General features: G+C 46.2%; 1 protein-coding gene across 1 annotated transcript in view; it reads left to right on the top strand.

Annotated features, from left to right (window-relative positions):
- Positions 1–1,606: 1,606 nt before the first annotated feature.
- RIN3 (Ras and Rab interactor 3) overlaps positions 1,607–26,238 on the top strand; it is a 130,461-nt gene continuing 105,829 nt past the window's right edge. Inside the window, exons 1-6 of the mRNA XM_038746053.1 lie at positions 1,607–1,637; positions 2,135–2,313; positions 3,236–3,337; positions 3,585–3,787; positions 8,103–8,289; positions 9,321–9,559. Of these exons, the coding sequence (XP_038601981.1) occupies positions 1,607–1,637; positions 2,135–2,313; positions 3,236–3,337; positions 3,585–3,787; positions 8,103–8,289; positions 9,321–9,559 (941 nt within the window). The remainder of the gene's footprint in view (positions 1,638–2,134; positions 2,314–3,235; positions 3,338–3,584; positions 3,788–8,102; positions 8,290–9,320; positions 9,560–26,238) is intronic.

Here is a 26,238-nt window from a genome sequence, read left to right as displayed (position 1 = left end):
TCGACTTACCCTAAAGCACTTACTAAGATAAATTCCAATATTTTTCTTTATGCAGTCCCATTGATTGCTTGAATTTAAGCCTTTTCTCTTTATATCCTATTGGATGAATCAGCAAGGCAATCCTAGCCAGTGGCTACACCAAAAATTGAGGGCAGCTGTTCTTATCCCCATAAGAGTTGCATGGTTTCCTTTATACTAGATCATTTAGTTGGTAGAAGCAGCATAGTCTAGTGGTTTAGCACCTGAGTTCTAATCCTGGCTCTGCTACTTGTGTGCTCTGTGACCTTGGCCAAGTCACTTAACTTCTCTGTGCCTCACCTCATCAGAAAACGGGGATTAAGATTGTGAGCCCCACGTGGGACAGGGACTGTGTCCAGTCTACCCCTAGTATCTACCCCAGTGCTTAGTATAGTGTCCAGTATGTAACAGAAACCGTAAAAAAATGGTATTAAGAACTTACTGTAGATTAAGTACTCTCCTAAACATGGGGGTAGATACAGGAGAATCAGCTTGTATGGGGCTCAGGTCTGTCATTCAAAATGAAAATACCTGAAGGATTACAAAGAAGCGGATACTAAACTCTCAGAAAGTGAGTCATCCACCAAAACAGCAGCAACAGAGAACGTCAGTGTCACCGGAACAAAACTTGAAAAAGTTTCCGAAGAAAATTTGCTGCCTTTCTGCTTTGAATGTGTGACTTGTACCTGCTAATCTTGCTGGAGAAAGCTTCCCATCATGTCTACTGAAAAAACGTGACAGCTTAGATGGAGGTAGTTCAAAAGCAGTGATTCCCACCCAAGGTTCAGTCTCTCCATGCAGGGGTTCTGTTGAACAAGCCATTGGAATGGTATGGCATTTAGAACACCCTGGAGCTGTGTCTAGAATGCAGAGTGCTTTCTGAAAGACACACAAACAAATGACAGCGAGTGTCATTTCCACATTCTTCTGACCATGCTGGCCGGGGCGGAATAAATATTTTCTTGGTGTTGCTGAATGGAAACGGACTCTTGGTTCTCTGGATTTGCCAAGAGATGATTGCCAGATGTGGGGAAGCGTGCAGGCAGCTGTGCGGGCTCTTTGGGGCAAAGTATGGCAAAATGGGAAGGTTTCAAAATTCATGAAACCAGACAGGAAAAAGGTCCCAAAACAAATGCTTACTGTTTTCTGTTGTTGTTTTTCCTGAGACATAAGGCAGCAGGATATATCCTTTTCCCACTCAGTTATTCCCTTAACTTGGGAAGTAGCAACTTTGGATAATAAAGTGACTGGGGAAAGGCACCCAGGATTCTTCTCATAATTTGTTCAGTGACATGAGGGAAGGCTTAAAAACACCTGAACCAGTACATTTTCTTTTGTTTCACCCATAGTGGGCCTTACTGAAGTGCAAGGCCTCATTATTCATTCTGTGTTTCTAGGACTGTTTTCTAGGGCCAGCAACAATGTGTTGGTAAATTGTAAATATCAAATATATTGATCATGCTATTTATTTTTTCAACAACTGTGACCTTGTGCACTGTGAATGCTCTGTGCATTATGGGGTCCTTAGTGAAAAGAAAATCATCATTAAATCCAAATGAGTTCATGTAATTGATTACAAAATAATGGCATGATATTTGATTATTTTTATCGTGAAAAAGGTATAGCTATAATATGAACTAAACCTTTATAAGAATTCTAGGAGTCAGTATTGTTATGCAATAGCTATCAAATGCTGTTCACTATCAATAAAATATATCAACACTGAGCATGTTATATGTTTTCCAGACAGGTGTATATACAGAATGGGTTTGGAGAGTGTTCTAGTGATTTGAATTTTTTCAAAACATGGCACCTCTTTGAAATGGAAAGACAGATCTCTTTTGAAACCCCAGATTTTTTTATAAATTGGGAAAAACCAAGGGGTTTGAACTTCATTGAACTCGTCATTATTAAACTGAGCATTTTGGGATTTTTACCATTTACCATAACTCCTCGATTTGGTATCTCCAGGAGGCATGTGATGTTCCATGCCCCTCCTAAAATGAACCACTGCAATGTGTCACAGCATTTCCATGGGAATTTATTTTTGTTTTCAATAACAAAGCCAGCTCTCCCCTGATTCCAAAGCTGGTTTGACTCCCTTTTCCTCCTGCAGCCAGGGCTACACTGGCCCCCAAATTAGAGCACCTCCACCCCCCACACCATCCACATTCCAAGCAAGGAAAGATCCACTCGGAGCCGGACATAGCCCAGTCCAGCCTACACAGGCACCAACTCAGCCATTCCCTAGGGTCTAGGTGGGCTCCAGCAGCCTACCTCTTGGCCACTCAGAGGGTAGGGAAGGTCGTCCAACCTATAGGTTCCAAGACAATGGATGGGCGACCTTTTTAGGAATCATGAAGAGGGACTAAAGAGTGATCAGTCGCTGTCCCAAGGTAACCCCATGTGATAGTGCAGGAAAGGCACCTAACCCCCAAATGTATTACTTTGACCCCAGATTACCGTGTGGTTTGTTAGCGTGCTCAACTGAGTTTTTAGAGAAGTTTCAAACCAATTACCAAAATTATTATTAGCCAACAGATTTGTAGTAGATGAGCAGTGGTCAAAATGCAGTTCTGATTACTGCTAATAGAACAGGAAAAGGTGGCAAGAAGGACAACCAGGATAATTGGGGGCTGAGAAAGGTTCTGCATTAAGCACAGACTGAAAAGATTAAGATTCTTCACTCTGGTAAAACAAAGGCCAAAAGAGCATGTGTGTGGTTAAAATGTATGAAGTCCTGAAGGATAATAATAATTATGGTATTTGTTAAGCACTTACTATGTGCCAGGCACTGTTCTAAGTGCTGGGGTAGATACAAGCTAATCGAGCTGGACACAATCCTTGCCCCAAGTGGGGCTCACAGTCTCAATCCCCATTTTACAGATGAGGTAACTGAGGCACTGAGAAGTGAAGTGACTTGCCTGAGGCCACACAGCAGACAAGTGGCAGAGCTGGGATTAGAACCCATAACCTTCTGAATTCCAGGTCCGCGCTCTATCCAGGATTGGCAGGACTAGCTTCCCACGGCTTCTATTGAATTTCCTTCTGTCTGGTCCTTATCTATTTCCCACCAGCCTCCTTTAAGATAGAAGAAATTGTCTGAAATCAAGTGCAGGAATAACCACTACTATGAAGGTTATTTTATTTCTTTGGTTTTTTTCCACCAACAACAGCACGGTTGGCCTGGTGTGGCCCCTGAGTCTGTGTTCCACAGATGTGTTGCAGCATGAAAGCACAGAGGGGCAAGAACGTTCTTGCTTTTGCTGGGCCGATTGCTGAGGGGAAAGGGACTTACCAGGAAGAACTAGCTTGTTCAGTAGTTGCTTAAGAGAAACAGGATTTGACAGACATTTTCCATGCTCTCTCTTTGGCCAGTGTTTACATTGTATACCATTGTCATGCATCCTGTCTCTAGGGTCCTAGGCTCATCGCCTCCATGATCACTGACAAGCTCAATGTGGCTGGCCCCTTTCAGGATGTGCCTGGAAGTTATAGATTTGGGAGCTTGAAACTCCTGTTCAGAGAATAATTTTCTCAAATCCTATTGCTGCTGGACATTGCAGACACCTTACCACAACCTCACCGAGGTCTTGTTAAAGGACCCTATTTTTCACAACTTCCTCACGTGCCTTCTCTCCCACACACCCGCTCCCGCAAATTTGTTCTGTTCCTCCACAGAGACCTCTGATCTTCCGACCCCCTCCAGTTTTCTAGTCACCACACCTCATTTCGTTTCCGTAACCAAACTGCCTTCTTTTAACACAAGGTGTTGCCCTCAGTTTCCTCATTCCCCTGTCCCTCAGCTGATCTCATACCGCTTACCCACGACCCTGGATCAACTCCACAGTTTGCGTCCTCCACTCCTGTGCTTGAGGTTCAGAGTGCTCCTGGCAGAGATTCAAACACCAAGCTGACCTCGTCCATCTCAAATTCACCCTCACTTGCTCTCTCCTCTGCCTGACAACAATACTTCTCCATCCTAATTGACTTTTGAGCTTATTGCCCACGACGGCTGTCCCAGGCATTTAACTCCCTATTCAAACCCACTGCCCCCCACTTCTCCACCTCTTTCCCCTAATGATTGTGCCGTGCTTTTTATTGATACCATCAGCTGTGATCTCCTTATTCTCATCCATGCTCCTCTCCAGTCCCTCCCTCCTCCAGTCTGCTCATCGATTCTCCCATCATTCCCAGCAGTATTTCGAGGAGATATCCCACTTCCTCTTAAAATCAATCCACTCCACTAGTGCTTCCAAACCCATCCCCTTGTGCATTTTCAAAACACTTCCCCTCTTCCTTCTTCCCTCCCTTACCACCGTCTTCAACTGTTCACTTTCCAATGGCTCCTTCCCCACTGCTTTCAAACATGCTCATGTATTCCCTAACCTTAAAATACCCTCCCTTGACCCCACATCTCCCTCCAGCTCTTGCCCCATCTCCCTCCTACAATTCCTCTCCAAACTCCTTGAATGAGCAGTCTACACCTCATGCCTCCACTTTCTTTCTTCCAATTCTCTCCTTGACCCCCTCCAATCTGGCTTTCAATCAATCAATCAATCAATCAATCGTATTTATTGAGCGCATACTATGTGCAGAGCACTGTACTAAGTGCTTGGGAAGTACAAATTGGCAACACATAGAGACAGTCCCTACCCAACAGTGGGCTCACAGTCTAAAAGGGGGAGACAGAGAACAGAACCAAACATACCAACAAAATAAAATAAATAGGATAGAAATGTACAAGTAAAATAAATAAATAAATAGAGTAATAAATATGTACAACCATATATACATATATACAGGTGCTGTGGGGAAGGGAAGGAGGTAAGATGGGGGGATGGAGAGGGGGGCGAGGGGGAGAGGAAGGAAGGGGCTCAGTCTGGGAAGGCCTCCTGGAGGAGGTGAGCTCTCAGCAGGGCCTTGAAGGGAGGAAGAGAGCTAGCTTGGCGGAGGGGCAGAGGGAGGGCATTCCAGGCCCGGGGGATGACGTGGGCCGGGGGTCGACGGCGGGACAGGCGAGAATGAGGTACAGTGAGGAGATTAGCGGCAAAGGAGCGGAGGGTGCGGGCTGGGCAGTAGAAGGAGAGAAGGGAGGTGAGGTAGGAGGGGGCGAGGTGATGGACAGCCTTGAAGCCCAGGGTGAGGAGTTTCTGCCTGATGCGCAGATTGATCGGTAGCCACTGGAGATTTTTGAGGAGGGGAGTAATATGCTCAGAGTGTTTCTGGACAAAGATAATCCGGGCAGCAGCATGAAGTATGGATTGAAGTGGAGAGAGACACGAGGATGGGAGATCAGAGAGAAGGCTGGTGCAGTAGTCCAGACGGGATAGGATGAGAGCTTGAATGAGCAGGGTAGCAGTTTGGATGGAGAGGAAAGGGCGGATCTTGGCAACGTTGCGGAGCTGAAACCGGCAGGTTTTGGTGACGGCTTGGATGTGAGGGGTGAATGAGAGAGCGGAGTCGAGGATGACACCAAGGTTGCGGGCTTGTGAGACGGGAAGGATGGTAGTGCCGTCAACAGAGATGGGAAAGTCAGGGAGAGGACAAGGTTTGGGAGGGAAGACAAGGAGCTCAGTCTTCGACATGTTGAGCTTTAGGTGGCGGGCGGACATCCAGATGGAGATGTCCTGAAGGCAGGAGGAGATGCGAGCCTGGAGGGAGGGGGAGAGAGCAGGGGCAGAGATGTAGATCTGGGTGTCATCAGCGTAGAGATGATAGTTGAAGCCGTGGGAGCGAATGAGGTCACCAAGGGAGTGAGTGTAGATTGAGAACAGAAGGGGACCAAGCACTGAACCTTGGGGAACCCCCACAGTAAGAGGATGGGAGGGGGAGGAGGAGCCTGCAAAAGAGACTGAGAAAGAACGACCGGAGAGATAAGAGGAGAACCAGGAGAGGACGGAGTCTGTGAAGCCAAGGTCAGATAGCGTGTTGAGGAGAAGGGGGTGGTCCACAGTGTCAAAGGCAGCTGAGAGGTCGAGGAGGATTAGGACAGAATATGAGCCGTTGGATTTGGCAAGCAGGAGGTCATTGGTGACCTTTGAGAGGTCACCCCTTTCACTCCACCCCCTTTCTAAAGTTACCAATGACCTTGCCAAATCCAATAACCTCCACTCCATCATAATCCTCTTCAACTTCTCAGCTACCTTGGACATTGTGTACTACCCTCTACTCTTTGAAACATCGTCCATCCTTGGCTTCACTGTTACTGTCCTCTCCTGGTTCTCTCTTCCTATCTCTCTGACCACTCCTTCTCAGCCTCTTTTGCCATCTCCCTCTGACAGTAGATCTCTCAAGGCTCAGTTCTGGGTCCCCTTGTATTTTCTATTTATACCCACTCCTTGGGAGAATGCATTCACTTCCATGGCTTCAACTTCTATCCCTCCGCAGGTGATTCCCAAACCTACCCCTCTGGACCTGACCTCTCTCCTTTTCTGCAGCCTTAAATTTCCTACATCTCTAATCTGAATGTCCCACCAAGACATCAAGCTCAACATATCCTAAACAGAACTTCTCACCTTCCCACCCAAACCTTGTTCTCTCTGTGTCTTTCCCATTACTGTAGACAGCAACACCATCCTCCGATCTCACAAGCCTGTAACATTGGTATTACCCTTGACTCCTCTCTTTTTCAACTCACAATTCAATGTCACCAAATCCTGTTGGTTTCACCTTCACAGTATTGCTAAAATCTACCCTTTCCCTTCCACCCAAACTGCTACTTCCCTGACCCAGGCACTTTTCCTATCCCACCTTGACAGTTGAATCGGCCTCCTCGCTGACCTCCCTGTCTCCTGTCTCGCCCCACTCCAGTCCATACTTTAGTCCCTCCTACTTCACCTCTCTGTTCTTCTACTAAAACCTACTCCTCACACTTTGCCCCTCTAATTCCAACTCATTCACCGTACCTCTATCTTGTCAATCTCACTGCTGACCCTTTGCCCATGAACCTCCCTCTTCCTTCATATATGACAAAAGATACCCCTCTCCCTATCTTCAAAACCTCATAATATCACATCTCCAAGAAGCCTTCCCTGATTTAAACCATCTTTTCCCCAACTCCTTCTCCCTTGTTCATTGCCTGTGCACTTGAACCCAAATAGAAGCAGCATGGTTCAATGGACAGAGCATGGGCTTGGGAGTCAGAGGCTCCTGGCTCTGCCAATTGTCAGCTGTGTGACTTTGGGCAAGTCACTTAACTTCTCTGTGCCTCAGTTACCTCATCTGTAAAATGGGGATAAAGACTGTGAGCCCCATGTGGGACAATCTGATCACCTTGTATCCTCCGCTCTTAGAACAGTGCTTTGCACATAGGAAGTGCTTAACAAATTCTATTATTATTATTAATATTATTAAGCACTTGATATTCACCCCACCCTTAGCTCCACAGCACTTATGCATATATTTATAATTTATTTTAATGTCTATCTTCCTCTCTAGACTGTGAGCACCATGAAGGCACAGAATGTGTCTTTCAACTCTGTGGCATTTTACTCTGTCAAGCGCTTAGTACAGTGTTCTGCCCACAATAAATACTCGGTAAATATCATTGATTTTTCTCAGTTTGCATTGGGCGCCCTAAAGATAGTAACTCCAAAGGCTCAGAGCCCTGGCCTGTTGCCAGAGATTGCTGCTTTTAGCAGAAGAATGCCATACCTCAAAGGATTTGTTTTCCATTGGCTAGAAGAATGATTCCTGGACCTGAAAAGGAAGACAGCATTTTCTTTTCCTCATTTCCATGAACTGGACATGGCCGCTTGAAATTGTTGTGAAGACACTACGTTTCTGGGGCCAGATGATGGAAAGAGCGGCTCATCGTGATTGCACAGAAAGGGTCTGTGGGTTTTTTTTCTAATGGTATTTAAGTGCTTATTATGTCCCAGGCACTGTTCTGAGCGTTGTGGTAAATACAAGCTAATCAGGTTGGACACAGTCCCTGTCCCTGGGATATGACAATTTTTGGAAACACCTGGAGAAAGGATTTCGAGAACCTCCTTCTCCTCCTCCTGCAGTGACTTTCCTCCCCAGGGTTAATCATGGGAGAGTACTCTACTTTCCCTAATCTCAACTGCGTTTTACAATAGAGCCATCGAAACCTCCAAGCCTCCGGGAGGACCGGAGTTGAAAAATCAGTCTTGGTGTGCCTGTAACTTTGTGTGGCTCGAGTCTCCAGGGAGGATCAAGGTCTCCGGGCCTCATCTGGTTCCAGTTAGCCGCCGGGCACACGGACCCGGACTGCGGGAATTGACCGACTTGCCTCTGATTGCCCTGGTGGTGTCTTGGAAACCCTAGGCAAGGTTCCAGCTGGCTCTGGGGCCGCTGGCACTAGTGGTGGGGGGGCTGTCCGAGGGTCTGCCCGCCCTCTCCTCCCCCTGCGGCTGCGGGAGCCACAAGGTCTACCGTCTCATCCGAAGGAGGCGCTCGCCCCCAGCCCCTTCTCCGTCTTCTTCTGCCCCGGAGAGCGGGTCTAAAAGTGGCTTTGAAAAAAAAAATAAATAAAACCCTTGACCAGCAAGGACGGCCTCTTCCTGAAATCCCCGTTCGCTTCGGTCCAGGAAGTAGCGGCAGTTGGAGCGGCAGCAGCTGAGAGGGAAGCAGGGGCAGGAGAGGGAGCAGAATTAGGGGGTTAGAGGGAGTAGAAGGAGGGGACGGGGGAACAGGATCAAGGGTCAGAAGGGGCAGGATCAGGGGATCAGAGGGATCAGGAGGAGGGGCCACAGGGAGCGGGATCAGGGGAGCAGAGGGAGCCGAAGGAGGGGTCAGAGGGAGCAGGAGGGGTTAGAGGGAGCAGGAGGAGGGGTCAGAGGGAGTAGGATCGGGGGCAGAGAGAGCAGAATCAGGAGGGAGCAGGATCAAGGGGTCAGAGGGAGCAGGAGGAGGGGTCACAGGAAGCAGGATCTGGGGATCAGAGGGAGCAGGAGAAGGGGTCACAGGGACTAGGATCAGGGATCAGAGGAAGCAGGATCAGGGTCAGAGGGAGCAGGAGGAGGTGTCAGAAGGAGCAGGATCAGGGGGTCTGAGGGAGCAGGGTGAAGGGGTGAGAGGGTGCAGAATCAGGGGTCAGAGGGAGCAGGAGGAGGGGTCACAGGAAGCAGGATCTGGGGATCAGAGGGAGCAGGAGGAGGGGTCACAGGGAGTAGGAGCAGGGGTCAGAGGAAGCAGGATCAGGGTCAGAGGGAGCAGGATCAGGGGGAGAGGGAGCAGGGTGAAGGGGTGAGAGGGTGCAGAATCGGGTCAGAGGGAGCAGGATCAGGGGGAGAGGGAGCAGGGTGAAGGGGTGAGAGGGTGCAGAATCGGGTCAGAGGGAGCAGGATCAGGGGCCCAGGGGAAGCAGGAGGAGGGGGTCGGAAGGAGAGGAGTGGGATCCCGCGGCGCTGGCGGGTGTCTGCGGCCCCGAGGCGGCGGAGGCGGTCGGCCGGGCCCGGGGTCCGGGCTCGGGGTCCGCGGGGTCCGCGGGCCGGTCCCTCGGGGAGGATGCGGGGGGCCCGGCCCGGGCAGCGGCACCGCAGCCCGGGGGGCGTCGACGGACGCCGCTCAGCAGGTGAGTCTGCCCAACCCCAGGGGGGCTCGGGGAAAACTGCGGCTTTCCGGGGGCGCCCAGCTCCACGGGCAGCTGTCCCAGCCCTGGGAACGGCCAGCAGAAGCCCAGAGAAGCAGCCTGGCCCAGCGCCAACAGGAATAAGGATGATATTTCTTAAGCGCTTACTATGTGCCGAGCACTGTTCTAAGCGCTATGGGAGATACAAGGTCATCAGGTTGCCCCACGTGGGGCTCACGGTCTTCATCCCCATTTTCCAGATGAGGGAACTGAGGCATAGAGAAGTTAAGTGACTTGCCCAAGGTCACACAGCAGCCGAGTGGGGGAGTCGGAATTAGAACCCACAACCTCTGACCCCCAAGCCCGTGCTCTTTCCACTGAGCCACGCTGCTTCTCCGTACAGTACTTGGGGGTCGCGGGACGTGGGTTCTAATCCCGACTCCGCCGCTTGCCTGCTGTGTGCGCTGCGACTATTCACTTAATTTCTCTCGGCCTCAGTTACCTCATCTGTAGAATGGGAATTAAGACTTGCAGCTCCATGTGGGACAACCTTATTACCTTGCATCTACCCCGGCGCTTAGAACAGTGCTTGATTTCTCTCGGCCTCAGTTACCTCATCTGTAGAGTGGGAATTAAGACTTGCTGCCCCATGTGGGACAACCTTATTACCTTGCATCTACCCCGGCGCTTAGAACAGTGCTTGACACATTGTAAACGCCTAATAAAGGTTATCGCTATTTATTATTATTATTATTATTATTATTATTATTATTGGCCGGGGGACAGTGCCGGAGTCCCCCTCCGGGTGGGGAGGATGGAGATCCAGGGGGACACCGCCCAGCCTCGCCCCTCTGCGGGGGGGCGGAAAAGGGTTAATAATAATAACGGTGTTTGTCAAGCTTACTCTGAGCCGGGCACTGTAGTAATCCCGGCTCTGCCACTTGTCTGCTGTGTGACCTTGGACAAGTCTCTTCACTTCTCTGGGCCTCAGTTCCCTCATCTGGAAAATGGGGTTTGAGACTGTGAGCCCCTCATGGGACAGGGACTGTGTCCAACTCCATTTGTTTGTAACCACCCCAGCGCATAGGACAGGGCGTTGGAACATAGTAAGCGCTGAACAAATACCCTAATTATTATTATTATTACTAAGCCCCGGGGTGGATATAATAATAATAATGATGGTATTTGTTAAGCACTTACTATGTGCCCAGCACTTCCAAGCACTGGGGTAGATATAGGGTATTCAGGTTATCCCACGTAGGGCTCACAGTCTTCATCCCCATTTTCCTGCTGGGGTAAGTGAAATGGCTTGCCCAAGGTCACACAGCAAAGTGGGATTAGAACTCACATCCTCTGACTCTTAAACCCGTGCTCTTGCCACTAAACCATCTCCCACTCCCTGCTGTGTCGCCCTGACTCTCTCCCTTTGGTCTTCCCCCTTCTCCCCGCCCCACAACATTTATGTACATACGTCATTTTATTTATTTATATTGATTTATTTTTATTTGTATATATATTTGCCCCCACCCCCAGACTGTGAGCTCCTCGTGGACAGGGACTGTCACTCTTTATTGTTGTATTGTACTTTCCCAAGTGCTTAGTACAGTGCTCTGCACACAGCGCTCAATAAATACGATCGAACGAATGCTTGAGTACAAGCAAATTGAGTTAGACACAGTCTCTTGTTCCACGTGGGACTTGCACGATCCCCATTTTCCAGATGAGGGAACTGAGGTTCACGTGGCAGACGCAGGAGCAGCTGTGTGGACAGAGGGGTCCCAAATTCGTTCATTCAATCGTATTTATTCAGCGCTTACTGTGTGCAGAGAACTGTACTAAGGGCTTGGGAGAGTATAATATAACAATAAACAGACACATTCCCGGCCCACAACGAGTTTACAGTTTACGCTAATCAATCAACCAATCGATTGTATTTAGTCAGTTAATCATATTTATTGGGAGCTTGCTATGTGCAGAGCACTTTACTAAGCTCTTGGGAGAGTACACTATAACAGAACTACCAGAGAAGTTCCATATGCATAACTAGTTTGCTGCATAGAGAGGGAGACGTCTACTATCAATCAATCATATTTGTTGAATGCTTACTGTGTGCAGAGCACTGTACTAAGCCCTTGGGAGAGTACACTATGGCAGAATTGGCAATGCAATCAATCAATCAATCAATCGTATTTATTGAGCACTTACTGTGTGCAGAGCACTGTACTAAGCGCTTGGGAAGTACAAGTTGGCAACATATTGAGACAGTCCCTAACCAACAGTGGGCTCACAGTCTAAAAGGGGGAGACAGAGAACAAAACCAAACATACTAACAAAATAAAATAAATAGAATAGATACGTACAAGTAAAATAAATAAATAAATAGAGTAATAAATATGTACAAACATATATACATATATACAGGTGCTGTGGGGAAGGGAAGGAGGTAAGATGGGGGGATGGAGAGGGGGACGAGGGGGAGGGGGAGAGCCCTGGAGCCTCCCGCCCAGCCGGCCCAGGCCGAGACTGGTGGCCTAACCTCCCCCAAGCCAGGCTGGAGGCCCAGAGGTGGTCTGAGGGGTAGGATGGAGTCCACTAGGAACCTTGGAATAATAATAGTAATAATAACTGTGGTATTTGTTAAGCGCTTACTATGTGCCAGGCACCATACTAAGCACTGGGGTGGATACAAGCAAATTGGGTTGGACACAGTCCCTGTCCTATGCGGGACTCATGATTTCAATTCCCATTTTACAGATGAGTTAACTGAGGCCCAGATAAATGAAGTGACTTGCCCAAGGTCACACAGCAGACATGTACCTGAGCCGGGATTAGACCCATACATAGTCTCTCTCTAAAGTCTTTTCCATCATAGTGCCACCACTCCTATTTCCTACTGGACTTGCATGATAAATGAGGGAGACATTTTCCAAAAAGTTTGGACTCGAGAATGTGCCTCTGAATGTTAATTGTCCAGTCTCTGGCTGTGACTGCTTATTGTTTCCAGGCTGGGGGGTGCAATGAGAAGAGAACGGACTAGTATTTAGTGTTGACTTTGGGGCAATTCTTAGACCAGTGCTGCTTTTTTAAAAAAATGCATTTAAGTTCTTTCAGTGTGCCAGACACTGTACTAAGCACTGGGGTAGATACAGGCAAAACAGGTTGGACACAGCCCCTGTCCTACATGGGACTCACAGTCTTAATCTCATTTTACAGAGGAGGTGACTGAGGCCCAGAAAAGTGAAGTGACTTGCCCAAGGTCACACAGCAGACAAGCTAAGTGGAGCGGGAATTAGACTCCCAAGCTGATGTTCTTTCCAATAGGCCATGCTGCTTGCTGTCTCTGTCTCTGGGTGTTTTTGTTTTAAGTATCCTCTTCATTCAGAAGCAGCATGGCTTAATGGAAAGAGCACGGGTTTAGGAGTCAGAGGTCATGGGTTCTAATCCTGACTCCGCCATTTGTCAGCTGTGTGACTTTGGGCAAGTCACTTAACTTCTAGGTGCCTCAGTTACCTCATCTGTAAAATGGGGATTGAGACTGTGAGCCCCATTTGGGACAACCTGATGACCCTGTATCTACCCCAGTGCTTAGAACAGTGCTGGGCACATAGTAAGTGCTTAATAAATACCAACATTATTATTATTATTATTATTATTATTATTCATGCCCATGATTAACTAAAGCCTACCGAGAGTGATTGGAATTGGTATTATCTGTGACCTCCTCCCTCCAAATGGCATTGCTGTAAATCAGTAAATTCAGTGACCTTGAACAGAATTTCACCTTCAGTCACCGAGGTTGCAAAATACTGAGGGGAAAATGAAGATTCTAACTCTTTGTCTTTTAAGTGTATTTTAAAGACTCATTCTCAGTCCCGGAAGGTTCAGCAGTTTGCAGATTCCTGGAGGGAGGGAATAATGTCTGCTAACTCTATTGCCTTGTACTCTTCCAAGCTCTGTCAAAGTAGGCACTCAATAAATACCACTGAATGATAGAAAGATGGATTTTTGTGTTATAGAACCAGTGAGAGTATATTTATTATTGTTGGTAAATAATAGTGATTATAGTGTTTGTAAGCCACTGATTATACATGGGATAGATGCCATTCATTCAGATCAGACAGCATGGCTTAGTGGAAAGAGCACGGGCTTGGGAGTCAGAGGTCGTGGGTTCTAATCCCAGCTCTGCCATTTGTCTGCTATGTGACTTTAGGCAAGTCGCTTTAACTTCTCTGTCTCAGTTAACTCATCTGGAAAATGAGAGCCCCACCTGGGACAACCTGATTACCTTGTATCTCCCCCAGTGCTTAGAAAAGTGCTTGGCAAATAGTAAGCGCTTAACAAATACTATTATTATTATTATTATTATTATTATTATGAGGCTCATGGTGTGAGGGAGAGGGAAAATGGGTATCTACTCTCCATTTACAGATGAAGAAACTGAGGCACAGAGGAGTTAAATGACTTGCACAAGGTAACACAGCAAATGGTGGATCTGGGATTAGAACCCAGATCTCTTGATTCCCAGTCATCTGCTGGTTCATTCATTCATTCAATTGTATTTATTGAGCACTTACAGTGTGCGGAGCACTGTACTAAGCGTTTGGGAGAGTACAGTAAAACAATAAACAGACACATTACATTCCCTGCCCACAACCAAATTGTACTTCCCAAGCGCTTAGTCCAGTACTTTGCATACAGTAAGTGCTCAATAAATACGAATGAATGAATGAACTATCTTGCAGTCTCGAGGGGGGATACAGATGTCACCACAAATAAATAAATGGCTGGTATGTACATAAGCGCTGTGAGGCTGGGAGGGGGGAAGAACAAAGGGAGCAAATCAGGGCATCGCAGAAGCCATGCTGTTTCTCCATCTCCATTCATTCTTGTTCCAAATGTTTCCGGTTTTCCCTTCCTTGGATTGTGAACCCTTTGTGGGTTTGGGAGGGTTCCTGATCTGCTTATCCTGTAGCTACTCCAGTACTTAGCACCTTGTTTCTGTTAAGTAAGGGAGCTAGTGTATAGTAAATATCGTAACAAACATCTCCAAGGGAGAGAGACATGTTCAAAGATGTAAAGATAAGCACTGAATGCGGTGGTTTTGTGACTGGTGCACAGAAGTTTGTTGTTGGGTTTTTTTTTTTCCCTTCCTTCTTGATGATGATTATGATATTTGTTAAGCGCTAACTCTGTGCCAAGTATTCGTCTAAGCACTGGCTTCTTGGAAAGAAAGAAGCTAGGAAGGAGCTGGACTTCACCCCACAGTCATGAAAGGGATGTGAAGGGGCGGGGAAATCAAAGCCAATCTGGTCTGACTTCAGTGGCTGGCTGAAGTATAGAGGGGGATCAACTCTAGTTCTCTGGGTTTCATGAAGCGGGTTCCTTGTCTGGCACCTCTGGCAGAGCTGGAGCTGGAAAGAAGGGTGAGGGCCAGAGAGGAATGTGGGGTTTGGAGGAATGCCAGCCCCCACTGCAAACCCAGAAAAGGCTGGAGAAGGACATGGCAGAGCCGGCCTGACAGCGGCAATTGCGACTGTTGGCTTAGGTGCCTGTGGTTCTGGCGGACATGGTCACAGCAACTGCTTCTGCTGCAAGGAGCCCTCAGGGGCTAGGCCCAAGACTGTCCTGTCCTCTCTCCTACCATCAGCCCTGCCCCTTCCTCCCTCTGTGTGGACAACAGTGACAAGGATGGAAGGTGCAAATGCAGTCCATCATCATCATCATCAGTCATCATCAATCGTATTTATTGAGCACTTATTATGTGCAGAGCACTGTACTAAGCGCTTGGGAAGTACAAATTGGCAACATATAGAGACAGTCCCTACCCAACAGTGGGCTCACAGTCTAAAAGGGGGAGACAGAGAACAAAACCAAACATACTAACAAAATAAAATAAATAGGATAGATATGTACAAGTAAAATAAATAAATAGAGTAATAAATATGTACAACATGTACATGTACAACAATATGTACAAGTCCAGGCATCTAGCCAACTCCTCATCAGGAGTGGAGGTTTGAGAAGCAGCGTGGCCTAGTGGATAGAGTACTGCCCGGGGATTCAGAAGGATCTGGGTTCTAATACCTGCTCTGCCGCTTGTCTGCCCCGTGACCTTGGACAAGTCACTTCACCCTCAGTTACCTCATCTGCAAAATGGGGATTAAGACTGTAAACCCTCTGTGGGGCAGGGACTGTGTCCAATCTGATTATCTTGTATCTACCCAAGGGCTTAGTGCAGGCCCTGGCACATAGTAAATGTGTAACAAATACCATTAAAAACAAAACTCCCCTTCTCTTACTCATCTCCTCCTAGGCTGGTGGGTTTGAGAGCTAAGGAGAGGGGAAATGAACTGTATGCTACTCCTGGTTTTTAGAGTATCATATTTTATTGAGGGAGGCCTGAAGGGCTCAGTAAGTCTTGATTTTGGAGGTGTATTTAGAGGTGATAAATGGCTGTTTGAGTTTGTCTCCTGTTTAGCTAGAAATGTAAACCCCTTGTGGGCAGAGAACATATTTCTTTATTCTGTACTTCATTCATTCATTCATTCAATCATTTATTGAGTGCTTACTGTGTGCAGAACACTGTACTAAGCCCTGGGGAAGTTCAAGTTGGCAACATATAGAGATGGTCCCTTCCCAACAACGGGCTCACAGTCTAGAAGGGGGAGACAGACAACAAAACAAAATCAGGTGACAAAATCGTTAGAATAAATAGAATTATAGCTATATGCACATCATTAACAAAATAAAGACTAGTAAATGTGTACAAGTAAAATAAATAGAGTAATAAATTTGTACAAATATATACAAGTTCTATGGGGGGAAGGAGGTAGGGTAGAGGGGGGATGGGGAGGAGAAGAGAAAAAAGGGGGTTCAATCTGGGAAGGCCTCCTGGAGGACGTGAGCTCTCAGTAGGGCTTTGAAGGGAGGACGAGAGGTAGTTTGGCAGATGTGTGGAAGGAGGGCATTCCAGGCCAGGGGAAGGACATGGGCCAGGATGGAAGGACAGGTGAGAATGAGGTACAGTGAGGAGGTTAACGGTAGAGGAGTGGAGGGTGCGGGCTGGGCTGTAGAAGGAGAGAAGGGAGGTAAGGTGGGAGGGAGGGGGCGAGGTGATGAAGAGCCTTGAAGCCGAGAGTGAGGAGTTTTTTGCTTGATTCGTAGGTTGACAGACAACCACTGGAAATTTTTGAGGAGGGGAGTGACATGCCCAGAGTGTTTCTGTACAAAGATAATCTGGGCAGCAAAGTGAAGTATAGACTGAAGCCAGGAGAGACAGGAGGATGGGAGATCAGAGAGGAGGCTGATGCAGTAATCCAGTTGGGATAGGATGAGAGATTGAACCAGTGAGGTAGCTTGAAATGGCTCCCCATTCAAATTCATTCCTTGAAGGACTGTTCCAATCTTGAACAGGAACATCAGACAAAGAAACCAAACAGCAATCAATCAGTCAGTGGTATTTATTGAGCACTTACTGTGTGCAGAGCACTGTAATAATAATAGTATTTGTTAAGAGTTTATTATGTGTCAAGCACTGTTCTAAGCAGTGGGGTCTTGTCTTATCTTATGCTGTCAAGTCATTTGCAACCCATAGAGATGCCTTGGACATCTCTCCTAGAATGCCCCACCGCCATCAGTAACCGTTCTGGTAGTGTATCCATAGAGTTTTCATGATAAAAATCAGAAATCATTTTCCATTGCCTTCTTCTGTGCAGTATTCATTCATTCATTCAATCATATTTATTGAGCGCTTACTGAGTGCAGAGCACTGTATTAAGTTCTTGGGAAGTACAAATCGGCAACATATAAAGGCAGTCCCTACCCAACAACAGGCTCACAATTTCTGCCATCGACTCTCTCCCATGCCTCTGCTGCCTAGCACAGGAGAGTTTTGACTTTAGCAGTTTGCCTTATACTAGCTAGTCACTGCCCGAGCTAGGAATGGAATGGGTATGCCTCTGCTTGAGTCTTCCTCCCATAGTTGAGACTGGTAGAGTACTGGACACTCTCCAGGTGTGACCCTGAGAGGTGAAAGCACTGGGGTAGCTAATTAGGTTGGACACAGTCCCTGTCCCACATGGGACTCATGATCTTAATCCTCATTTTGTAGATGAGGTAACTGAGGTACGGAGAAATGAAGAGGAGAGGAGAGGAGTCCAGTAATTAACAAAAATGATCAGAGCACTGATGTACTCTGTTTCAAAGGGTGGGGCCTGTGGGTAACCACATTGAAAGGATTAAAATATAGAATCCATGTAGTCAAGGTTTGGGTTGCTTTTTCTACTACTACTACTACTACTACTACTACTACTACTACTACTACTACTACTAATAATAATAATAATGATAATAATTATAATGGCAATAACTTTAAAAGTGGTACTTGTTAACTTCTTACTAAGTGTCAAGCACAGTACTAAGGCCTGGAGTAATCAATCAGTCAGTGGTATTTATTGAACACAATGTATGCAGAGCACAAGGGTAAAATACAAGATAATCAGGCAGGTTATAGTTCCTGTCCCACATGGGGTTCATAGTCAAGTAGGAGTGAGAACAGACACTGAATCCCCATTTTTGTATGATGGAACATGTACAGAAGAAGTAATTGACTTGCCCAAAGTCAAACAGCTGGCAAATGTCAGAGCCTATGCCCTTTCCACTAGGCCTCACTGTTTCTCTATTTTGTACAGGGTTTGGTTCAGAAAACGGGTTTAATCTCAAAAGCAGGGCTGGGGAAATGTAGACTCAGTTGCAGAATACAATATATTATACAGTATACAATGTAATACAGAATACAATACAGGAAATAGAATTCCTCCGGTGATGGTGGTGGGGAAATGAAGACTCAGTTGCAAAATACAATATACAATACAATACAGAATACAATACAATACAGGAAGTAGAATTCCTCCGGTGATGGTGGTGGGGTTCTGACCAAACAACCATCTAGAGTCTTGTGCACTGGACAGTTTCAGCAGTAACCCTGAAAATGATGGGCTTATTGTGGATGGTGAAAACTATAGTGATCATCAAGGCAGCTTATCTCACAATACCCTGCTAAATTGTGGTGTTAGGATACGGTAGTGGCACTCTGCTATGGCCACTGGTTTGAGAGCATGTGTGCACTTGATGATGTGTTTCATCCTTGCCTACCTATGTATTTGTTATCCTTCATGCTCCCAGCAGAAACCTGATGGACAGAAACAAGAAAATTCGATATTGGTGCCCAAACCACTGGCATTGTAATCTACTAGTTTGCACAAATTCTCTATTCCAAAGTCTTCGTAACTGGCTCAGGGTAGACCATTGCTTACAGTGAGTTTGTAGAGAACTCCCAGAGTTTGTGGAGTTTTTCTTTTTTTTTTCTTTTCTCTGTTGGTATTTAAGTGCTTACTATGTGCCAGGCACTGTTGTAAGTCCTAGGGTAAATACAAGATAATCAGGTTGTACATATTATATACATATAGTATTCTATTTATTTTGTTAATGATGAGCATATGGCTTTCATATTGTTTGTTCTGACGATTTTGACACCTGTCTACATGTTTTGTTTTGTTGTCTGTCTCCCCCTTCTAGCCTGTTGTTGGGCAGGAACCATCTCTATATGTTGCCAACTTGTACTTCCCAAGCGCTTAGTACAGTGCTTTGCACACAGTAAGTGCTCAATAAATACGATTGAATGAATGAATGAATGAATAAATATACCTCTCCTCTGAATGATGGCAATGAGGAGGGAAGCAAGGAGGATTCCCCCAAACAAACTTGTATTATTTGGAGCATTTCTCAGGAACCACAAAGGTCTGAAACATCATTTGGAATCGATGTCTTCAAAATCCTCCCAGTTACTTTAAGGGGACACATCCAGAGCTGGAGGATGAAGACCAATGTGGACGTGCGGTAGAAAAGCAAAATATGTTTTTCCTCTCAGGGACCCTTCAAATGGCAACCTTTTTACCCCCCCCAGGGGGCCTGTTTCCTTTTCAGGAACATGCCTAGGCTGCTTCTTAGTACATTTAAGTTTTGACACAGTAAAATTTTGTAGGCAAAATGGCTCCTGGGGCTTGGATTCTAATAATGGCGATGGCTGAGCCCAGCGAAGGAACTTGGCTCAGCTTTGCTCTGCTCTATTTCCTGGCATGACCACCAGCAGGCTAGTGAGGTTCAAAGGCTTTTGTCCCCGACTTTTTATCCATGTTCGAAAGGAGGAATCGGTGAGCTATGGAACTGCGGTTCCTTTTGACACTGTAGGCTACTGTGGTCAAGCCTTTTCAGGCCACATCCTAGTCATCAACTGCTGTAGTCCCCTGAAAGTGTTTCCTCTCTTTTTTTTACTGTCTTTAGGCTTCCCAAAGTTCCAACCTGACAGCTTGGGGCTGGAGACTGAACTCAAACCCTCTGAGGGAGAAAAACAATAATGATAATTATTATTATTTGTTAAGTGCTTACCTAGCACAGTTCTAAGCAGTGGGCAAGGAATGTGCCTGTTATTGTACTTTCCCAAGCGCTTCGTACAATACTCTGTGCAGTAAGCACCCAATACTTTCCAAGCACTTAGTACAGTGCTCTGCACACAGTAAGAACTCAATAAATACAATTGAATGAATGAAATATCACTGATTGATTCATTCATCCTCAAAAATCGGATTGGGGACAGTCAGGTGAATAAACAGGGAGGAGCCTGTCTCACAGGGAGTCACTATTTAAGACACAGGAAGAAGCAGGTATTTTATCCCCATTTAACATATAAGGAAAGTGAGGCACAGAGAGATTAAGCGACTTACCCAGTATCACCTAGCAGGTAGAGACAGAGACTGGACTAGAACCTGGGATTTCTGACTCCTTGTCTCATGCTGTTTCCCTTAGGCCATGATGGAGGAGGGGGAGGGGTAGTAATATACTTCAATCAGTGGTCCTTTTCCTTAAAACTCACTTTTAGAAATTTTGTTGTTCATTTTAATAAGGACCTGTTCCCATAATTATTGCAATTCAACTTCCTCCTTCATGGTACCTATTCTCTGAGGAGTAACAGTTGTCAACACATTATAAGCTTGTTGCTAGTAAGGAATGTGTCTGCTATATTGGTTTATTGTATTCATTCAGTCCCATTAATTGAGCGTTTACTGTGTGTGGAGCACTATATTAAGCGCTTAGGAGAGTACAATACAACAATAAACAGACACATTCCCTGCCCACAACAAGCTTACAGTCTAGAAAGGGACTAGAGGTAGAGGAGGAGCCTGCTGAAGGATCCTGTACATATCTGTAATTCATTTACAGATTCTGTAGAAGCAGCGAGGCGTAGTGGAAAAGAGCATGGGCTTGGGAGTCAAAGGTGGTGAGTTCTAATCTTGGCTCCACCACTTGTCAGCTGTGTGACTTTGGGCAAGTCACTTAACTTCTCTGTGCTTCAGTTACCTCATCTGTAAAATGGGGATTGAGGCTGTGAGCCCCACATGGGACAACTTGATTAGCTTATATCTACCCCAGCACTTAGAACAGTGCTTGGCACATAGTAAGCATTTAACAAATACCATCATTATTATTTATTTATATTGTTGTCTGTCTCATCCTCTAGACTGAGGCCCACGTCATCCCCCTGGCCTGGAATGCCCTCCCTCTGCCCATCCGCCAAGCTAGCTCTCTTCCTCCCTTCAAGGCCCTACTGAGAGCTCACCTCCTCCAGGAGGCCTTCCCAGACTGAGCCCCCTCCTTCCTCTCCCCCTTGTCCCCCTCTCCATCCCCCCCGTCTTACCTCCTTCCCTTTCCCACAGCACCTGTATATATGTATATATGTTTGTACATATTTATTACTCTATTTATTTTACTTGTACGTATCTATTCTATTTATTTTATTTTGTTAATACGTTTGGTTTTGTTCTCTGTCTCCCTCTTCTAGACTGTGAGCCCACTGTTGGGTAGGGACTGTCTCTATATGTTGCCAAGTTGTACTTCCCAAGCACTTAGTACAGTGCTCTGCACACAGTAAGCGCTCAATAAATACGATTGATTGATTGATTGTAAGCTTTAAGTGGGCAGGGAATGTGTCTGGAATACTGTTATATTGTACTCTCCCAAGCGCTTAGTACAGTGCTCTGCACACAGTAAGTGTTCATTAAATACTATTGACTGAGTGACTGACTAAACTTCACAATCCCTCCATCCCCACCCCTCCACCCACCGACCCTGAGAGAGGGTTGGTGACCCAGGCAAATGAAGAAATTTACTCAGTGACACAGCACTACAGGGTCTAAATGAAAAGAGAACCATGGTCTCCCATTTCCTATCCCCCTACTTCCTCCCCTCAACATCTGCCTTCACTTGGGCTGCCGCCATCTATACATGTCAAGGGCAGCTCTGGTTAGCCTCAGGAAAGAAGGCCTGCTGAAAAGAGTAGGAATCAGTTCCAGCCTTCAGAGAAATGAGATGATTGGATGGACAGAAAGATGGGCAGTGGCGGGGTGGGGGGAACAGGACACCTCTGGGCTTCTAATTCTCAGAGATTGATGAAAATCAGTTGTTAAGAAGGCTCCCACTGTTTTCTCCTTCCGGGGCCTCTCTCGAGGTCATCGTGCTGCAGTTTGAAGAAGGTAACTTGGTGTATTTCTTCCTCCTGGGGCCTGCGGTTATGTGTCATCCCCACCACATGCTATGGCAGGGGAAGTGTGAGCTGGGCTGACTTTGACCACAGCAAGTAGAAAATGAAGGTCTTCAATGACAAAGGACCCATTTGCCTCCTGGGATTGGCCTCAGAGAGGGCAGTGAGAAACCCAGAGCCCACAATTTTTCGCATACCAATGCCTGTAGCCAAATTCACAGTGTGAGGGAGGTATTTGTGTGGCCAAGTTGTATACATTCATGTCTCCACCCTCCTCCTCACTCTCTCATAGGCTCATTGGGAAGTAGTAAATTGCTCAGTCATATTTATTGAACACAGAGCACTATACTAAGCGCTTGGGAGAGTACAATATAACAATATTACAGACACATTCCCTGCCCACAATGAGCCTGCAGTTTAGAGGGGGAGGCAGACATTAATATAAATAAATAAATTACAGATATGTACATAGGTGCTCTACTTAAGCAGCATGGTCTGTTGGAAAGAGCATGGTCCTGGGAGTCAGAGGACCTGGGTTCTAATCCCGACTCTGTCACTTGACGGCTGCGTGACCTTGGGCAAGTCGCTTAACTTCTCTGTGCCTCAGTTCCCTTATCTGTAAAATGGGGATTAAGACTGCAAACCCCATGTGGGACAGGGGACAGTATCCACCCCGATGTCTTGTATCTATCCCAGCTCTTAGTAGAACAGTGCTTTGCACATAGTAAGTGCTTAATAAATGCCATTATTATTATTATTATTAGAGTGCCTGGCACATAGTAAGCATTTAATAAATACCACAATTATTGTAGGCTGAGCCCTTGAGCCATTCTCCATCAAGGTGTCTTTATTATTTTGCTATTTGTTAAGATTTTACCATGTGTCAAGCACTGTTCTAAGCACTGGGGTAGATACAAGGTGATAAACCACCTGTTGTCTGATGTGGTTTTGTTCCATCAAACTGCCTGCCCAGCATCAGTCAGCAGGGAGCTTCCCATTAGAGAGGTGGGGAAATTCTAATATGATTTGTCAAAGGCGCCTCTTTTCATCTAAGCAAGCAATCCTCACTATGATACCTAGAAGGAGGCAGCTACCCAGGGTTGAGTGCCCAGTGCCGTGTCATACCCACTTGGGGTGCCCAATAATGAGTTGCTCAGATCCCAGTGGCCAAACCTTACAGGGGAGTTTTGTGCTCCCCTCAACCCACCATTCACCTGACGAGGATCAATCAATAAATCGATCAGTTGTATTTATGAGTGCTTACTATGTGCAGTGTACTTTACCAGTCAGCCAGTTGTATTTATTGAGTGCTTACCATGTGTAGAGTACTGTATTAGTTGTACTTATTGAGCGCTGACTGTGTGTTCGGGTAAGTACAGTATAATAATATAACAGACATATATGCTGCCCACAACGAGCTCACAGGCTAGAGGAGAAGACAGACATTGATGGAAATAAATAAAATTAATTATAATAGTAATAACTATGGTATGTGTTAAGCGCTTACTATGTGCCAAGCACCATTTTAAAGTCTGGGGTAGATACAAGTTAATTAGGTTAAACGCAGTCCCTTTCCCACATGGGGCTCACATTCTTAATCTCCCTTTTACAGCTGAGGTAACTGAGGCCCACAGAAGTGATGTGACTTGCTCAAGGTCACACAGCAGACATGTGGCAGAGCCGGGATTACAACTCAGGTATTTCTGATTCCCCGGCCACTGCTCTATTCACTATGTCACAGTGCTCCTCTCACAGATATGCACATAAGTGCTGTGGAGCTGGAAAGGAGAATGAATAAAGGGAGCAAATCAGGGAGTGGGAGAAGAGGAAAAGAGGGCTTAATCAGGGAAGGCCTCTTGGAGGAGATGTGCCTTCAATAAGGCTTTGAGGGTGGGGAGAGTAATTGTCAGTCTAGACTGTGAGCCCACTGTTGGGTAGGAACCGTCTCTATATGTTGCCAACTTGTACTTCCCAAGCGCTTAGTACAGTGCTCTGCACACAGAAAGCGCTCAATAAATACGATTGATTGATTGATTGAAAAGGGAAGGCGTTCCAGGCTAGAGGCAGGATGTGGGTGAGAGGTCAGTGGCAAGATAGATGAGATTGAGGTACAGTGAGTAGATCAGCATTGGAGGAGTGAAATGTGCTGGCTGGGTTGTAGTAGGAGAGTAGCGAGGTGAGGTAGGAGTGGGCAAGGTGATTGAATACTTTATAGCCGATGGTAAGGAGCCTCTGCTTGTTGCAGAGGTGGATGGACAACCACTGGAGGTTCCCGAAGAGTGGGGAAACATGGCTTGAATGCTTTTGTAGAAAAATGATGTGGGCAGCAGAGTGAAGTATGTACTGGAGTGGAGAAACACAGCAGACAGGGAGGTCAGCAAGGAAGCTGATACAGTAATCAAGGTGGGATAAGATAAGTGTTTGGATTAATGTGGTAGCAGTTTGGATGGACAGGGAAGGACAGATTTTTAGCAATGTCCTGAAGGTTGAACCAAAAGGATTTAGTAATGGATTGAACATGTGGGTTGAATGAGAGAGGACTCAAGCAGCGTGGCTCAGTGGAAAGAGCCTGGGCTTTGGAGTCAGAGGTCATGGGTTCAAATTCCAGCTCTGCCACTTGTCAGCTCTGTGACTTTGGGCAAGTCACTCAACTTCTCTGTGCCTCAGTTACCTCATCTGTAAAATAGGGATGAAGACTGTGAGCCCCACATGGGAGAACCTGATCACCTTGTAACCTCCCCGTGCTTAGAACAGTGCTTTGCACATAGTAAGCACTAAATAAATGCCATTATTATTATTATTATTATTATTATTATTATTATTATTGGCTTGTGAGACAGGAAGGATGATGGATGCCATCTGCAGTGATGGGAAAGTCAGGTGAAGGACAGGGTTTGGTGGAGAAGAGAAGGAGTTCTGTTTTAGACATGTTAAGTTTGAGGTGGCGGTGGGACATCCAAGTTGGGATGTCTTGAAGGCAGGAGGAAATGCAAGACAGCAGAGAGGGAGAAAGAAGATCAGAGCTGGAAATATAGATTTGGGAATCATCTATATAGAGGTGGTAGTTGAAGCCATGGAAGGAAATGAGTTCTCCAAGGGAGAATCACTCAGTTGTAGGTGGCGAATAGAAGGGGACCCAGAAGTGAACTGAACTGAACCTTGAGGGACACATTCTGTCTACCAGGTCTGTCGTACTGTACTCTCCCAAGTGCTCAGTGCAGTTTTCTGCACATAGTAAATGCTCAATAAATGCCATTGATTGATACAGTATTTATTTGAAACCCATATAGGCCTGGCAGTAAGTTGCTCACACAAAGGCATGAGAGGCCATTTGGGAGATTCCCTAACCACTGCACCAGTTTACCACTCAGGACATGACCTTTTTTAAGATCCACTCTTTTGTGGGCTTCTTGTGGGCAAGGATCACAAATACCACTTCTGTTGTATTGTGCTCTCCCAAGCACTTAGTACAGTTGTCCGCACATAGTAAACACTCAATAAATACCATCGATTGATTGACCAATTGTTTGATACAGTATTTGCAACTTGACTGATGATTTCAACAATCAAAGTCAGCATTGACAAGCATCTACTGTGGGTAGGACATAATAGGAGAGGCCACGGGGATTAATCAATCAGTGGTATTTATCGAGTGCATACTGTGTACAGAGCACTGTACTAAACACTTAGGAGAGTATAATACAACAGTTGGTAGACATGTTCCTGCCCACTAGGAGCTTTCAGTCTAATGTGGGAGACAGACACAGAAATACATTATGGATGTGTATGTAAGTGCTGTGGGGATGAGGGTGGGCATAAATATAAAATACCTAAAGGATACACTACATATGTTACAGAAGGGAGAGGGAGGGGAGGAGAAATAAGGGCTTAGGGAAGATGTCTTCGAGGAGATAGGATTTTAATAAAGCTATGAAGGTGGGGAGATTGGTGGTCTGGCATATATGAAGGGGGAGGGAGTTCCAGGCCAGAAGGGTGATGTGGGCAAGGGGGGTGGCGGTGAGATAGACGAAATCAAGGTACAAAGAAAGAGCAAGGAGTTTAAAGTTGAATTGGGGAGGTGTGGCAA

The sequence above is a fragment of the Tachyglossus aculeatus genome, chromosome 1 (genome assembly GCF_015852505.1).
Source record: "Tachyglossus aculeatus isolate mTacAcu1 chromosome 1, mTacAcu1.pri, whole genome shotgun sequence".
NCBI lineage: Eukaryota > Metazoa > Chordata > Mammalia > Monotremata > Tachyglossidae > Tachyglossus > Tachyglossus aculeatus.
Note: the sequence above shows the minus strand (reverse complement) of the source record. Positions and strands in the feature narration are given on the sequence as shown.